This window comes from Thunnus thynnus, chromosome 3 (genome assembly GCF_963924715.1).
Source record: "Thunnus thynnus chromosome 3, fThuThy2.1, whole genome shotgun sequence".
In the NCBI taxonomy this organism is placed as follows: Eukaryota; Metazoa; Chordata; class Actinopteri; order Scombriformes; family Scombridae; genus Thunnus; species Thunnus thynnus.
In genome coordinates, this window is record NC_089519.1 from 13,628,000 (window position 1) to 13,646,530 (window position 18,531).

The following is an 18,531-nucleotide window of genomic DNA, read 5'->3' on the forward strand; positions in this document are numbered from 1 at the left end:
CTAGTTAATGATAAGAAGAGTTTTTTGGGTTCAGTCACACAGAAACTAGAAATCCAAACCGGCTCTTTGGTGTACAGTATTCTTGAGACATACAAGAAAAAGCAGATGCTTCCTGACTTTGTAAAAATAAATAAATGAGGGGACAGAGTGACTCTTGTATCCTAAATGAAATATAGTCTTTTATATTTTTCCTGCTCTATCATCTCAACATCTCAAATATTAAAGTCTTATCAAGCGGTTACAGATCAATAATATTGTATATTTCTTTAAAATATTCAAATGTTTTAGATAAGTAAGCTTATAGGAAAGGAGTCTTCTCACCTACAAATTGCTTGTTTTGAAAAAAGTCATTATCTAGCAGAAAGAAAATCTCCTTCTTTATTAATGATAGTGTAGAAATTTCCAACAGTATGGAGACCAACTGTTTTACCGCCATTCTCATATTATTTCCCTTTGTTAATATCCATAGTCAAACATCTCCAACCTGTGACATTGTGACCTTTAAACATAATAAGATCCTGTTCATCTCTCACCTGGAAGTCATGTAAAGCCACCTCGATCACGCTCCTCAGAGGCTTCAGAACACACTTGTGCATGGCCTTCTCTAGCACCTGGTCTGTAGAACATGACAGCGACACACACACAGGCCACAGGTAAATGAGAAACAGGCATTTTTGATTGTTAAAGCACACCAATGGATCAAGACATTGTTTATTTTTGAGGCAAACAAATGAGGCATATTTTACAACCACAAGTGTGTCATTGAGTATTGTGTAAAACTGATGACAGAACATGAAACTGAAACTGTTCTGTCAGCTACTATAAATGTGATAAACACTACAAATATTGGACATACGGGAGATGACACCCTTCATTGGAAAGCACTGTTTGGTCAACCATTTTATCACACAATAAATTACAGTCAGTATTTCATACAAAGACAGATGACAGCCCAGCCAAACAATAGCATGATTATAACTTTACAGAACCTAATCTCATTGGCCAGTGATACACACTGTAGGATTTAGCTGGCCTCAAGCTATATTAAGTATACTTTCCTGCGCTTTGCTCATGGGACATATTTCCAAACATGTCCAGTGTTTCCCCTTGGTTGACTGCTTTGGCCTGGCGGGGGGGTTGGGGGGGATTGTTGGACGATGCGAGGCAGAGTGAACTCAGCAGCCACACATTTCTCTGTTCTCTATTTCTCTGTTTAGTGTCCTCATGATAGGGTAACCCATAGTCTTGAGAAGCTGCAGCATTTATTAACTGAAACACTGTAGCCTATATGGTACATTTACTGCCAGATTGACAACTTACTGCTAACTTTTTCCTCTGCTCCGCTCGCATTCATGGTCACTTTTCTGCCGCTAGCTCTCTCACTCAACCACTCAATCGCTACGCATACACATTACCACTACCCTGTTCCTTAAAAGGAGCTTCGCTACCAAGAGTTTCCCAGGCAACAACACAGAGGTTAACTCATGTTTTAGTACAGCGCTGCACAGACTCCCAAATGCTATTGATTTCCGAATGAATGAGTATTTGGTGTTATTTTTGCCATTAAAAATGAATTTTTTTGGCGTGGCGAGGGTTCTCGTTGGCATGGCAGCCGTACAGTTATACAGGAAGCACTGATGTCCTTTATTTTCCATCGCTATGCACTTACAGTTTGTTACAGTAAATGTTTATGGGCCTCATAAATACTACAGCCTCACCCTGGATTAAGGTTAATCCTTGAAGGTTTTAAACAAGAGTTGTCCATCCAGCTTCTAACTGAAAATGTCTAGCCACTATCTATACATATAAACAACATGAATAAGTTCTAAAACAGCATTGTATTAAAAAAAAGCAAAATAAGTGTTTTATCCAATCTGAATTCTTTCTAATTCTTAGTTCACAACTTTAAGCAACCAAGTTAATAAATAACCAACAACAAAACCCCAGTTTGACATTCAAAGAACTTCTAGATAGATTACACATTTGCTATTTAGGTAATGTAAATGGCAACCTGAATGATTAGTACCCTGCTCTTTGAAAGAGAGTTTGTTTTATGAGAGTCTGACCTTGAAAAAGAGTAGAATAAAGTATAACATTCATCCAGTTAACATGCAGTTAAAAGTTAGACCTCTACAATGGCTCCGTCTGTACCTCAGATCTATGTACATAGGCTTAGGGTAGTTTAGGCAAATTTCCTGCCCACCTCAGCTATGTCCAGCATCTCGCACTCACACAATTGTGTCTTATTGTTCCCTGGCAGCACTGACACAACTATTCATGCTGCACCGGCATCCCCAGCCTCCAGGCAGTGTTAATGCCACGCTTATACAATGAGCTCCACAGAACCAAATACATGTTTTGCAACGGTGTAAACAAGTGAACATGTACATGCAAGAATTGATAATAAGAATAAGTTTTTATGGAGAAATGTTTTGCCTTTTTGGTGAGTCAGAGGAATGCCAGAGAAGCAAGGTGTGAATGTGCTCCATTTACAGTAAAACATGACAATCCTCCACACTCTGTTCAAGAGCCAAGCATTGTGGGCCACCTCAGGTAAAGGTTTGGCAGTCCTTTATTGCACGCTGTTAAGACAAATAAATCGAAAGTCATGCACAAGGGGAGGCCGGAGATGTTTCCAGAGGCTGGACTGCTAGATAAATCCATTAGATCCTTATGTGTACACAGGGAGTGGTACAGAGGCTGCACAGGGACACACTGTTGTCATACCACACACACACACACACACACACACACACACACACACACACACACACACATTTTCTGACTCCGGACTTCCCAGTTCCCTCCAGAAAGGCTCATTTCCTTTGTATATTGAGCAATGTTTTTTATCGGGCGCTATCTGGACTACAACCTGTACAAAGGCTTCCCTCAACTGAAATTAACTGTAGAGGGTCTATGAAGTAAGGTCATATACAATGTATACACACACAAACAAGCACCAACACTCAAGGCTGAAAAATATTCGAAGCAAAGTAAAGGCGAACTTTAAATTTGTGCCGTCCACTGACTTACAACCCAGAAATGACAGCCTTTCCTCTTCATTCACATCCTCCCTCTAGGTCTTATCTTATGTTGACAGTCTTCCACCCTCCCTTGACAAACATTCAATGGTTGACTATTCTACATCTTGACCTCACAAACAAAATGTAAAGCTTTATATTCTTTACAGACACTCAAAAGTTAGGATTTAAGGTTCCCTCTTTAGTACAAACAAATAAGATCTTTGACATAATTTTTAACATTTCTTTCTCAAGATGACTTTTATCCATAACATAATCGCACTCTACTTAATCTTTCTATAAACATTCTAGATGGGAGCACAGACATGAGCCGAGCTCCACTTCTCCTTTCCTTTAAACATATTGTGTGGGATTGTAGCATGACGTCAGCCAGACCGTCTGCTTGCTGTTCGAGAGTTCTCTGCTTTGTCTTGTTTTTCCAGGGGAAATGAATCAAGCAGGTTTTGATTGTTGTTTTTTGTTGTTTTTTTCTCATGATTGTGTATAGAAGACTTCAAACATGGAAGTATTGTTATTATCGCAAAGAATTCCAATTTAACTTTTAATTCCAAGCCTGCAGTACAAAACATCTTTGCATTTCTTCACATTTCCCTCATGGAAGGCAACATTTGTGAGCATGAAACACTTTATGTGCATGTCTGTGGTCTGTTAGCACAACCAGAATGGAGCTCTTCTCTGTCTCTGAACAAGGGTTTGCTGTCATTGTTTACAATGAACAAGGGATGTGAGATGAGTGCAAAGACATACTTACATATTCATGCAAATACTCTAGTCCACAATAATCTGATTCTCAAAGTTCTCAAATGAGTCTGAACACACACAGCTGTGCAAGAATTTTGCCTCAGTAAAGTAACTTTAAATCAGAAACTATCTGATCAGAGAATAAGACGAGTAGGAATCTGACCATTTGATGCCAACTTTCAGAACTTGACAGTTTTTGATACTGTTTGCTAAGGGACACATTTTAGGTGGCACAAAAAAATAATTGAGGTTTGATGAAAAAATACAGTTCAATAAATTTATGCCTTTCAAAATGAGCCTCAACATTTGGCACTGCGCTGTGAGCTTATGCCAACAGGCAGAGGCCAAGAATAACTCATTGGGGCACAGCACACTGGTATTTCTGTAACTCAACACCAGTTCTGAAGCAGACTAATATGGAAAGCTTCAACTAGTCTGATTCCCAATACAATGACAAGCCCAGGCACTCACAAAACATTTTCAATGAATTAAGTCATTTTGAAATCCTTTTTTGAGGAGGTTTTACTTCCCAAATTATATTGGAATGAAAACATTAGAGAACTGAATGCTGTCACAGATGGATGACTAAAATGCTCACATACATGCAACCACAAATACATGAGCAGATTATTTAAAAAAGTCTGCCACATAAATACACACTCACCAACCATACAACCAACAAAAGTTACATTAAATTTCATGAGTTGAAAAATTCTCAGACCTCTAGTAGTAAGACTGTTTGACCTACCGATCTGATCTTCAGGTATGAGTGACTCTATAGGAGGGTCCAGCTCAGAGCTCTGGCGCAGGTAAGCCTTCATCTGTGTCATAAACTGCCTGAGAGTTTGCAGAAAATCCATCCCTGATGTGTGACAGCCCCGGTTCTCCTGAACAAAGCTGATGTAGTCCTGGACCAGGGAGCCAAAATATGAGCTTTTATCCCTGGACAGCTCAGCGATCCTTTTCACCGCCCGTCTCTCAGGGGTCATGAGGGAACTGAGCATACCGCTCACCTTGCGGAAGCGTCCTTTCAAGGCCCTGGGGAGAATAAAGGATCCTCCACTCAGACTCACGCCAACCCTTCGCCTCCGCGCTTTGAAGGACGGACGGAGGCGCATTTCTAAGTCTGCCTCCAGGCCGACCCCATAGTCCTCCTCCTCTTCTTCTTCTCCATCCTCATCATCTTCAGTGCTATCCTCCACTGGGTCTTGATGATTAAGGTGTCGTGGCGGGCTGGGAGCCAAGCCCAGGGAGAATCCAGGAGACTGTGAATATTCCAATGAGTCAGAGGAAGAAGTAGACATGCTCATGTCACTGAGCCGCTGGCGTCTCCTCTCACTTGGGATGGACAAACCCGCGTTATTCTCCAGTAGTACATCAGCAGGAACAGAAGGAGGAGGCTGGCAGGGTGGAAGCCTGGCACGAGACAAGGCCTTGGCGATTGTCTCATCGTCCAGGGCAATGTGGCAGCGGTGGGCTTCCAGATCAGGTTTTTTAGGTCTTGGAGGTGGTGGGTTTGAAGGCACAGGGATTGGTGAGCTGGTAGTTTTGGATGGGCTGCTTTGCTTGGCACCCATTGGTGGCCGAGCAGGTGCTGGACGCCTGCTGGGGGACTGTTGTTTCCTTGGAGCCACAGCAACGGTCTCTGGCATGCTCTTGGGTCTGGTGCTAGGTGCTGGAGGTCCAGGTGGAGGTGGAGCAGGGCGCCGGCGTGGCATTGAGCGGGGAGGAGGGGGACGAGGAGGAGGGGAGCAGGATTTGCTGTTCACTTTGATCTTGTCCGAGTGCTGGTCGCTCTCTTGGTTGTTGCTTGCCAGCTTCACGGACGCTTTCTCTGCATTCTCTAGGTTGTCATCAGATTTGACAGCATGTGAAGATGAATCTTCCTCACAGTGGTGGTGGTGGTGATGAGTCTGGAGAAACAGAGGGTTGACGAAGCAGAGAGGACCACTGGAATGTCTTCTCTCAAGATGAAAGGAAGGTGGAGGAGCGTGGGACCGTAGGGTCGGGGGCGCACTGTCACAGTGAGCCCCGGTGTGTCTCTCCAGTGACCCCTCGACCTCCCTGTTCCTGTTAGTTCGCTGGGGGCTGAGGGTACGGCTCAAAGGGCGACAGGGACGGGGGGAGGTGCGACGTTGACTGCACAGTGCAGAGTCCCAGAAGCCTACAACACACAGACACAGAAATACTCAGGGGCAAACATTAACCAGCTTTAAGCTAGAGACATACTTCCCTTAGAACAATCCAAGGTTGATTACAACCAATCCAACAGTAACATGGATCTCGCATGGATCTACACAAATCAGTAACACATCACTGCAAGAATGTAAAAGAACACATACAGCATTGTCAACTATTTCTCACCAACAGTTAAGATGTTTCCTAAAAGTTTTCTCGTCTGTCTTGCTGCTTACTTGATTCCTTCGTGTTGCTGGTGGCAGAAGTGCGCTGAGTTCAGCCCCGTGTCTTTTGGCTCTGATTCACAGAGTGTCGACACACACCCAGAGAGAGGGAGTCGCCCATGCTAATCACAGAGTGGGAGGGCGCTACACACACACAGTGCACAGTTCCAGTTCCTCCACTCCTTCTTCCTGCTCTGTTTTCCTCTCTCATATTTTTACCCTGAGATGTATTTCCATGTAGCTCTTCAATGAAATACATGACTAGTTTTTGGAGTGTTTTTCTGTTGCTGAATGACCATTTATGTTGACCATACAATGTCCCATAACACTGTAGGACATTTGCTCCGATTTTGATGCTTTTGTCTGCATTTCCACTGAATCATTCCATTGTTTTCAGTTATTTGGCGAGATAGGCCTCAACATGCTAACATGTACAGCTTTAACAACCCCTTGAAAAGAAAGATTCTACTGTATTGCAGCTTAAATACTGAGATACAACACATTTTTTTTAACTAAACTGAATAAAACAGGCAACAAATCATGCTCACGCACAGTTAATACCTGCATAAGCCCAGTGATGACTGGTGCTGCAGCCTAAAAATGGAAACATTAACTCTTGCATTCCTGGGGCAATAAAGAAGCAGGATCCAGCTGGTTTCATATGTCTTATAATGTCTCAGTGTCGGGAGACTGAAATCTGCCTGTGGTATTCTTTATGTACCACGTGAGCAATGACCACCTGACACTGTGGCTCTGCCTGTGGAGCAAGGCTGCAGCCGGCAACACACTATTATACACGATACAAATATGAGTGCTGTTCTCTTTGATTTATGTGAATTGTTTTGTGATATTTATATCAAAAAATAAATTTTCTTTTGGTCAGCATGAATGAATAAAGGCTGGTCATTCATAAAGGCTGGGTAAAAACACTGAGGAGGAGTGGAATTATCTGTATTGTAATAACTCACATGGTAATGTACATTTCCACACAGACTATATATAAAGATGGACGTAGTGAGGTGGGATGTCACCCACTGATATGCATTGGAGCCGGGTGTAAGCCATGGATGTATTAAGAGAACTGGATACGGCAGACTTGCTGCCAATTTTTCCTAGTGGCCACTTGCAGTACTGCAGTGAAAAAAATCCCTTGCTACCCAAAAGAATTGTCCCCATAGACCACCATTATAAAAGATTCTTGACAGGACAACCAGAGCTGCAAATAAGGTCAATTATTACTCTTTGTATTGTGAATTTTTAATCCAAAAATGTTTTATATTTGTAAAACTTTCCTCACACCTAGAAAAGCAATTTTAAAATCCATGACGGCATCTCAATGTAAAGTCTAGGATGGGCTGAGCAGGAACTCTCAGGCAGTGCGAACATTCGCACACGGCAGACATCAAAGCTACTTCTTCAGATCTCATTAATGGAGCGATAATTTCCAGAATGACCAGCAGCACACTTATTAGAAGGCCTGAATTTAGTGATTTTGACCAAAATGATGTGTTGGTCTGTGAAAATTATTGACTTAGTATTTCTAGAGAGACGTTAACACTTTTTGAATGGGAATCAGCTGGGGCCAGCGTCTAGTGGCCATCAGTGGCATTGCCCTTTAAGGTACTTCTGCATTGGCTTCAGCCATTGTCATCTGTACAACAATAGAGTCATGTCATACCTACCACTCTGTTGCTCTGAGTTGATCTTTTCAACGGAAATACTTTTTTTCTCCACTAAGTAATTGCAATCACTTAAACTTTGTTGTTTTTTATAGCGTGGTTAAGTTGCTGATGATAAATCTACTCACTTCCTGCAAATGTTTCAAAATTAAAAGTCTATCAGGAACAGGGGGATTGTGCCTTTTGAGACCCTGGAAGGCTTTTAACGTGAAACATCTGTTCAGCAGGTGGGCAGTTTCATGGATGATAATTTAACAGCAATCAGAAAACTGAAAATGGAAGCAACTGAAAAGTATTAGTGCATAAAAACAGTATTTCTGTTAAAAAGTAAAACTCAGACCAGCTGTGGTGGTGAGTATGGCATGATTATGTTGTTCTACTAATGGAATTAGTGGTGTAAATGTAAATTATACTGAATTTATCAAAAAAACAAAACAAAATAGATAAACATTAAGATTTGAGTTTGCATTTAAGGCAAGAGCAAATTAAAAGGGGAGAAAACCTGATAAATGCTTCTTACTAAAATATGTATATATATAATATATATTACAAAACAGGCTACATTTGAAATAAATGCCCTGTCCCTAATATATTCAGTTTCTCTCTGCATTTGAGGAATTTATGGTCTCATGGATGTATACTGACATAGTTCTGACAGAAATTCATGATGCCAGTGAAAATAAAATAAGAAGATGAATCCTACCCTCATGGGACATATCCCTAACTGACAAAATCTTTACAGTGTTCATCAATGTCCATCCAACAGTTGTTTAAATAAGTTGAACTGAAGCAAAACTTGCTTTTCTAGCATAACAACATTCTCCAAGCCCTCCATGAAGGCAAATGAGTTGCAAAGTCATTCCAATATTCAAATATCTCCAAAGTTGTCTGTAACATGTGTTTGTGCTTCACATGTGCGTGCCTAGATACCACAACAAAGATCTAGGCAGTTTGTTTTTTGTCTTTAAATAGAAGCTGTCCAGTGGAGAAGGGTTTTCCCCCATGACTCTGTGAGGATTTTTCAGCCTCTTCCCCCTTCATGTCAAATGTAAGAACAGCAATGCATAAGTCATTCCCATGCAGGCAAACACCAACCTCCACTCACAGGAATGCAGGCATGCAAATACAATAACAGCTTTTCATGTTTGAAAGTAGCTATGACACAGTTTACTGAGCATTTTGCCTTAGCACCCATACTTGTGAAGCTTTTAGTGTTTTCATACATGTCTGAATGTGGTGTGATGGTACATATGTGTGTGTTTAGACATTGCACAGCCTACTGTAGCTTTCCATTTGCCACTCCTTTCTCCCCACACTAAGCACTGAGCTATGCCGTAGGCCTTCACTGTAGGAAGCTGACTCACTGCAGTTTCACAGCAGCTGTGCCTAGAATAACGTGACAGAGATGAAGTGACTAAATCTGCTGTGAAAGCAGACCCGAATACTCAGCGTGAATTGAAATAGAAAAAGAAATAAAAGCTTGTGCACACAAATACTGACTGTTTTAACTGTCTTTGCTTGCTTAGTTAACAGACTGTTTTCATGTTATAGCAGGTGTAGAAAACACAGGTAGGCATCCTAGCTCACTATGTTTTGAAGATAATACGATATATAAAAGTACAGAACAAGCGGTTTTAATGGAAGAGCTCCAATCTTGTGTACTTTAGCCACATTATTTCTATATTGTTTCAGTGCATACTATATGTATTTACATTCTATTCTAAGCAGTTCATGCAAGCACAGTACAACTTGAAGTGAACACAGTGAGCATTATGCTTTGACATACATATTTATTATTTTTCTTTTTATGTCAAATGCCGTGTTTCCATTGGATTCGCAAGAGAATTTTAACCAATTTTTTTGAAATGTCGCAAAAAGAAAAATGTGAATTAGGTGAGTTTCAATCAACTGGTTTGAAGCAAGTGGCATCCTCTGGAGCTGAAAAATTAAGCCAATGTGAAGTGCCAAAAACTGCAGTTCCTCAAATGGCCACTTGAGGCTGGCTCACAAAAGTGAGTCAATCCCCATAGAAACACATGTTAAATGCTCAACTTTACAGCAGAAACAAACATGTTTACAGCCTGGTACAAAAAATGGTTTTGGTCTCTATAGCTGATTTCCCCTTTCATGACAACTGTACAGGGGGTGAATTTTTTATAACTCACCCGTTTATATTTTATTAAGCCATAAAGTTATACATATTTAAGGATGTGACAGGTCGCTAGCCGCTAGGGGGCCTGTTTTAGCAACCAGGCTTCATTCGGCCCACCTCAGCTCCACCTCTTTGACCATTTTGGATTAGCTGGGGGTTAGGTGGAGTCAGGCACTGCCAAGATGGTGATGGCCACCCACTCTGAGCTTCAAAACCGCTCTTCAGAAACTAATAGATGACGTCATGGTGGCTACGTCCATATTTTTACAGTCTATGGTTTGAGGTAAATCATCTAGGCCATGCAACACCATTTTGTCAGATGATGGCGGTATAGGCTTAAATAATCCGCCAGTAAACAGAGTAGACGAAGTAGAGGTTGCCAACGAAAAACAAAACAAATAAAAATAGTTTGTGGTATGTTATGTCTGTTGTTATATCATTGTGGTATGATACACTGACATTGGAGAGTTTGGAGTCAGCCAAAATCATCACATTCTTGATTTACATTATGTTGTTGGGAAATCAAACCCAGAAGACAAATAAGCAAAGAATACAGACTAAATGTTCACTGTGATGAATTACCTGTCTCAATGGAAACACACACTGTTACCATCTAATGAGTCAAAACACCCATTGTTTTCAATGTAAACCTGCACACCAATGGCATCTTGATGTGCATAATCGCAGGTTGATGTGTCAACTTGTCAGGATACACAGTCCTATTTACCAGCATTGAAAAGCATCAACTAACATCAATTAACACATCAGAAAAGCCTCAATTTTAATACATTTGCTCACATGATCGGCACATCCATACCATGGCACTTGTCAGCTTACATGACAAAGCCAACATTTTTGTCTCTGTAAATTATTTTCACCAGTGTTAAATGAATGTAAACCAATGGCCACCTGAACAGTAGGCAATCAATCTAAGGACTTATACTGTAGTATCCTTTGAAAAATGGTCTGCAGTAAGTATTAAAGCCACCCAGTGGAGTTTTTGACCACTAGTTGTGTTATAGAGCAATGTTTTAATGAGTGGGTCCCTAATTTGTTTCTGTCTCATGGACATGTACATGCACATGTGTGCATGTTGGCAACATAACTAACATTCCTACCAATGATTTCACACTATTCCACTGATCGTGCCAAGAGACTTAGCAATGCACTAACAAAGGCAGGGAAGAACACTGATAGCTGATGTAAATGGTTCCAAAATATTTACAAATGTTTTATGAAGAAGAAAACACATTTAACACATTTATTAAACCTCAACAATACACACAAAACCTTTTCAGGAGTAACACTGAATGTAATCATAATGCTACAGGGCTCCGTTAATTAGATGATTTGTAGTTAAAACTTGCAAAACCACTTGTATGGTCCTTTAAGATGTGTGTTCATGTGGAATTTCAACCAGTAAAGATAAACATTAGACTACCTGCTCCAAGCTGAGCCACCTCCTCCAGTTCTTTCTGAGTTTTGGCAGATGCAATGGCCTCTGGGAGTTTGAGTGTGAAAGGCAGGACATCCCTAAAAGATGAACAGGCAATGAGTGTGACAGAGAATAAAAAACAGAATGTGAGAAATACAATATAAGAAATGATTAAAACATGAAGCAGGACAGCAGCTGAAGTAGCAATCAAATAGAATTGTATGTGTGAGTTGAGGGTTATGAAACTTAACCTTAAAAATGCTGATACTGTACATCTGTGTACATGTGACAATAACAAGTTAGTGATTGTGTCCCAACAATACAGTTCAGTGTGTAGCGCTTTACAGTCAAGGTTATAATGCTGATTGTCCTCATTTGACAGTGGTATACTCTTACAAAAGTGATGATGCCATTAGTTTGGTTGGCATAACAAAACCTGAACACTGGCATACGGAGAAGTGAAAATCATTTCAAAGACTGCCGATAGAAACATGCTGACACACCCTTTGCTTCCACCCAAGCTCTTGAGATGTACAATACAAACATCTTGGTATTGTTAATGTAAATGAACATGCTGCTCAAGAAATATGCATTTGAGAAATTTAGGAGGCCTGTTTGTTTTGAGGTCTGTCTCTTTAGTCAAGTGCATTGTTGTGGTGGATATCGCTAGCGGCATCAGTTCCTTCTATTTCCTGTGTCTGTTGTTAAATTCCTACGTCTGTCTGTGTCTCCTGAGCTGCCACGAGCTAAAACAAGAAGTGAGAGCCTCGGACACTAAATGTTGACTGCTTACTCAACAAACATTAGTTTCATCTATGGTGTTTCCATTCTTGAATCACCATCTTATCACAGAGAAATAACAGTTTCAGGGAAAATACCCATGGAGAAGCTAGGTGATAGATGGACAGAGAGATAGAGTTAGAGAGGAATGTTGATTATTTACCTGCTAATACAGTAGAAAGCCACCAGGCGAAACAGATCTGCAAAGCTGATCCCAGAGCCATCGAGAGAAAAGGCTAGAAACAAAATAAATATTGACAGATTGAACTATAATTCATACACAGAGACTCAAATAATTAATATTACACTGCATTTGCATTGCAACCTTTGTTTTCTCAATTATGTCTCTTCTTGTCAGCATTTTATAATTAAGTTTTATTGTTTTTGTTACCAGAGCTCTATGGCTCTATGGATGGCAATGTTGGTCATTTAAACCGGAGTGAAATATCTATGTTGTCAGCCTTATATTTTTTTTATATACATACAGTATATATATGTATACACACAGTAGAAGAGCGCAGTGCTAGGAATAGCTAAGATACTGCGCAGAACCCTCAAACTCGATCACAAAATAAATTCAATGCCTCCTTCCAAAGAGAGCACATACAGAATAAAGTTAAATTTGTTGAATTTTAAAATTTTTTATGATGAGTCATTATTTAAAGCCACTATCAGTAACTTTCTACCCTTTCAAACACAGCTAGCTACAGCTACAGGGTATAGTAAAGTTTATTCACTCTTGTTATGTAATTTTTCTTTTGTTAGATTATTATTCTGGGGATGTGGCTAGTACAGCAATTGGAGATAGGGCCATGTGTCAGAGGTCTGTTGCCGTCACAAGGGGCGGGACAACTACCATGGGGCCAGGCCTACATACCATTTGGGGAGGGCCGTTCTGTTGCCAAAATGGGTCTGGCTGGCACTGCAACTGCATGCCTGGTTGGCCCAACCACAAGAGACCGGGAGCAGCACTATAGGAGGTCTGACTTTGACAGCTAGATGGGACCATATTACATCAGAGACGGGGCCAGCAACAGTCACAACCACAACATAGGGCAGGCCCACGTCTCATTTGAGCTTGGGCCTGCTACCACCAAATGGATGTGGCTGGGACCGCCACTAGGAGAGCACTGCTAGAGGTGTACCATCTGCCACCACTGGGGGCAGGGCTGGGGATTAAAAATATTGCATTGGGGCACGGGGGATAATCACAGGGGAGCAGGATCACCATCACCTGGGTGAGTGAGGGTGTATCACTGAAGCAGCTTCCTACACTTCTGGCAAAACCTAACCTTTTTACTTCCTAAACTGTGCTACCTCGATTACCATTCAAAAATGTGCTCCTACTGGAATTCAAACCCCAGTCCTTATGCTCCCCAATACTATACACTATCCAGCTGCTGCACCAAGACCAACCCAAGTGTTCCAACTAATGGTGTTTTAATGTAGTGCTGTTTTTGATACTTAGCCTTATTTCATATATTTTTTTAGTGTACTGTACTGTATGTCTATGAGAATACTAGAATGGATGATGTCATCAGAAAGTGAGCGGCTGTGGTTTTTAGCCATGATAGTGGCATGGCTCTGTGGATAGCAATGATGGTTGGCCAGTCCAATGCTTTGGTCCGGCTTTAAAATAGCTTAACAAATACTAGATGAAATGCCATAAAATTTTGTACAGAAGTTCATGGTCCCCACAGGATAAATCCTAATGATAGTGATCCCCTGACTTTTCCTATAGTGCCACCACAAGGTTGACATTTTTGGTTTTGTGTAAAATGCATTGGTGACTATTGTATGAATTAAATCTGGTATAGATACTCAGGGTCCGTAGAGGATACATGTACGTTCTGGTGACTACATTGATCCCATGACTTTTCGAACACCGTCAAACACCAAAAGCAGGGCGAGTTTTTGGTTCAAAGTGGAAACAAATATTAGAGGATTGCCATGACATAGGTACAGACATTAGTTGCAGGCTACAAACCCCTCTTCACCCAACATACTTCTTGTTTCATAAAGATATTTCCTGCCTTACATTACATTTTTAGCTTTCGGTTTCTACATACAGTCACATTCAAAGACAGTATTTACCCTTCTTAATTAGATGTTTAAGCATAGTTTTGTGAAAGAATGTGCATGATAAGGAACAATGTGACTTTAAAAGAACTAGTGACTTGTAATAAAAAAAAAAAAGCTATTTAAGTAAAACTTAAATTAAAACTGTTCATGCACAAGTTCAGCTTGATACAGCAGTCTGTGCAGTATGAGAGGCCAACTGGGGCGCAGCTGACCCACATCTAAAGGTTAAACCAGGCCAAGGGCACTCCTCCCCCTCCCATGTGTGCTGTCATTTTAGCCGGGAAAATCCACAGCTGGTATGTCATCACACTTTGGCACTCTCACAGCTCCATGTCTATCTCCAAACAATAAGGAACATTACTTCAATGTAGGAGTAATTGTAAGATTATAAGCATGGTTACAAATTAAATTACTATCTTTGTTTTATTGTCATCAGATCAGTAACACTTTAACTTACACTTTAACACTACAATAAAGTCGTTTTACTGCATTTTGTCAACATCCTATTTTCAATTGCAGAGCACATGTACGCAATGAAATGTACATGTTTTATTCACTGAAACATACACACAGCTTACTACAGAATGTCCACATAGCTGTTCAATGTCACGCTAAAGGCAATGCAAACAAACATGTGACCCTGAACAAATGCTGTGTAAGTCATGGCTGGCTATAGTCACTTGCTGAAGGTACATGTATTCTCAGCAAACCTTCCCTACTAAAAGAAAAAGAGAATGTGTAACTGCAGCAGATCATTGTTTCACTCTATCACTTTAAACCAGTGATTTAATGGGAAAGTTGCATTTACAGAACAGCTAATTGATAGCATTCTTTCTTTATGAAGTCAACATACTTTTGAGCCCACTGCATTTCAACATGACATACAATCAGGGGCCAGACTGATGTCCCTCCAGTCACACTTTCATTTCTCATTTGTGTATGGCTTTATCTTTGTACACAGTATGCGGAGGCGAGCAGGAAATGATATCTTTAACTCTCTGACCTTAAGTACAGTGTGACTGCAGGGGTGGTTGTGGAAGAGGACGTAATCAGAGGACCAAAAGAAACTGAAAGCACAAGTTGAGCTTTTCGATCAGTGGGAGCTTTTACAACTCAGGAGTCAACAAGAACTTAATAACAAGAACTACTTAATATATACTGTACATTGTAGGGTTATTGGAACTAATTTTGGGATTCGAATATAAATCAAATAGTAAAAAAATTTTTTTTTTTAAAAATCGAATGTTGAAATGACTATTTGAATGTGTATCTTTTTATATAAATAGGTTGGCTAATGGCTAGCAAATCTTGCCCTTCTTGCCTTGATCTAGCCACATGTGAAAATTAAATGTTTTTGTCACATCTGATGAACAATAAAGTTTTCAGAGTATGACTCAGTGTCACAATCTCACGTTCAGTGTGCTAATGTGATGCAAATGCACCTACAGAGATCACTACTCCTGACTACTTAAGAAGCGCTGTGAGGAAGGTTTTTGGATTTCCATCAACAAACGGAGTAATACCAAATAAAGATATAATAATCTGTAGAATATGCAAGGTCTGAATGAAATATCACTCGACAACTAGCAACCTGAGGGCACACCCATGATAACACTACACCCTGGCAAGCTAAGTGATTGTAACCTGTCTGTCTGATGAGTGTGTTGCACATGTAGGTCAAACATTACAAATCACTTTGTTTGCTTGCTTTTTTTCAAGGAGTATCAGATTATGTGGTATAATTTGTTTTTGTGACAAAATTTTGAGCTAATCTGAAGTTCAGTTTGGAATAGTTCTCAATGATGGACAGTATCTAAATGATTATATCCTTCCAGTATTCCAGGTGAAGCAGAATAAAACAAACACGGTTCTTACTGTACTGGCTCTCTCTGACAGGGAAGTGGCTGATGGGAGTTCCTGAATGATCCTCTTTCAGACGCACAGAGAGGACCTTTCTCTGCAGGGCAACTGACTTCCTGACCAGGAAAACCTGTTTCACAAAGTCATAGAATCAGAAATAATTAATAAAATACAATGTTAAGATATTTATTAACATTACCATTAATGTTAATGGGATCATATCACTGTCCCATATGATTCATGCATGTACATTTCTCCTCACCCCTGGTGGCTGTTTGAGCAGAACGCGTCTGGCCTCTTCTTCACTGACCGACAGCAGCAGCCACACCGGGTGGGTTTGAGTCAGCCTGTCCAACACGCTCATCCTCCTCCGCAAGGAGTCGTACCCGGAGTCCCTTTCACCCCCCACCCCGCCACAGTGGGGAGACTGTAAGTAAACGCCACACACCTCACTCTCTAGCCTGGCAGAGACAGGGAAAGAGAGAGAGTGAAACACTTTCCCCATCTGCTGGTGAAAAATGAGCATCAATGTAACCAACTCACATTTAAATATACTGTTGAGGGAAATCAGATTTTACTGAATGTAAAGCAATATCAGCACAGCAGAACAAGCTGATGGCAATAAATCTGCTGGCTCACCATGGTAACGTTCCCACATATTATCAGGAATAAAAAGGTTGGTACAGGTTTTGACTAGAAAAGGGAAAAAATGTGTGGAAATAAGCCTTACCCTTGTATGTCCATGGGCTCTTTGTCCACTGTTGGAGAGGTCTGGACCATCTCTTTCTTCAACTCCCCGATCTCTGATGCAAATGTGTCAATCAGCTGCAAAAAAAACGAATGAGAGGCTTTGATTGATGAGGGAATATAAAAAGGAGAGGAGGAGGGAGGACAGCAGTAAACGAAACTGATAGCATTGCTCAAACATATATTAGAAATCAAGAAACAGAGGCTGAGCTGAAGGAGGGACTGCGCTGGTCAAATCTAGAACAAAGGGCGGGAGAACAGTTTGTCATTTTTCCTGTGCGTGTTCGTGTGTGTGTGTGTGTGTGTGTGTGTGTTCATGTGTATCTCATTTCCTATAGGCAGGAAACATGGACACAAAGCAATGTCACAAAATGACCCACATCATCGTCCAGAGTGTGCTGAAAAAAATGCAAAAAAACAGTTTCTACAATAAACGACACAGCTGCCTGACAGGACATGTAAACATCTGGATAATTCTGGACAGGAAGAATTCTATCATGCAGGACTGTTTTTCAGGCTGACAGAGATAAGAGTTATCTTCACTGTCATTTACGTCTATTTCTAGCCCTGATTTGTTGACAGAGTGAAGGGTGGTAATACCATCTAATAACGCTTCTGTACTGTTTTAGTTTCAGCCCACAAATATTTTTGGATTGAAATAGTGATGACACCAATGTGGAAGTGGAATGTTTTTCATAATCCAAAACACCAAACTCACAAAGCGTACCAAAGAAACCTTTTGTGGGTGGCTGCCCAACTGGCTTGGCATTTTGTTTCTGTTTTTAGAATAAAAGAAGAAAGACACATACAGTATATGCAGCTGGACTTTTTAAAAAACAGCTCAGTCACATAAAAATGGCAACTTACTGTTTTTATGTCATCTTGTTTTTTTCTGTGTTTTCCACATTCCCTCATTCCACATTTTAGAGTGCTCTCTGGGATTCAGAGGCTCCTCAAGTATATCTGAGCAGATGTTGAAATTTGGATGCCTTACACTGACACAAACAAGATGGATTTTTAAGGCCAATTTAGGTTTCTTATTGTTGCATTTGGCCACAGAAAAAAAATATAATGAAGACCAGAAATTCTAGACAATTAAAGGAAAGTATGTGAATATAAACCATACCTGGAAAGTTGAACTCCACCCATGTAATGCCATTTCCAAACAAATTCTTGAAGCCAGTTTTATTTTTTTAAATGAAGGCTTTCTGCACCTGAACCAATGCTTCCATTACACATTTCAGCCACTACGAGGCAGCCTTTCCCACACTTTTCTCCACCATCCGGGCTGAGGGCCAGACCACAGTCACCACAGGCCCCTCTAATCCCCCGCCCCCCTCGCAGGACTAACTGGAGCCATCTCTGTTAAGGCCTCAGACTCCCCCTGCTTTCTGTCAGGTCAAGACTTATACAACACAAGTCTGCTAGCTGACTTGTGTTGTATAATACAACGAATTAGTTTCAGTGTTGCTGGAGCACTGAAAACTCAAACATAGACTGGGGATGCTCAATTTGAACCCGAGTGAAGACAGAGACAACTATTCTCAACAACTGAGCAGAGCTTGGAAAACTGCAAAGCACTCTCACACTCTCATTGTCATTTTTCCTGTCA

At 40.7% G+C, this 18,531-nt stretch overlaps 1 protein-coding gene across 2 annotated transcripts in view; it reads right to left on the reverse strand.

The window, feature by feature from the left end:
- The window catches only part of LOC137179575 (ras and Rab interactor 2-like), a 38,670-nt gene that overhangs the window by 6,022 nt on the left and 14,117 nt on the right, over positions 1-18,531 (reverse strand). For both annotated transcript variants that reach the window (XM_067584367.1, XM_067584368.1), the window contains exons 3-9: positions 16,903-16,997; positions 16,435-16,633; positions 16,188-16,302; positions 12,394-12,466; positions 11,457-11,548; positions 4,531-5,946; positions 534-616 (exon numbers count right to left, since the gene is read on the reverse strand). In XM_067584367.1, coding sequence (XP_067440468.1) covers positions 534-616; positions 4,531-5,946; positions 11,457-11,548; positions 12,394-12,466; positions 16,188-16,302; positions 16,435-16,633; positions 16,903-16,997 — 2,073 coding nt within the window. The remainder of the gene's footprint in view (positions 1-533; positions 617-4,530; positions 5,947-11,456; positions 11,549-12,393; positions 12,467-16,187; positions 16,303-16,434; positions 16,634-16,902; positions 16,998-18,531) is intronic.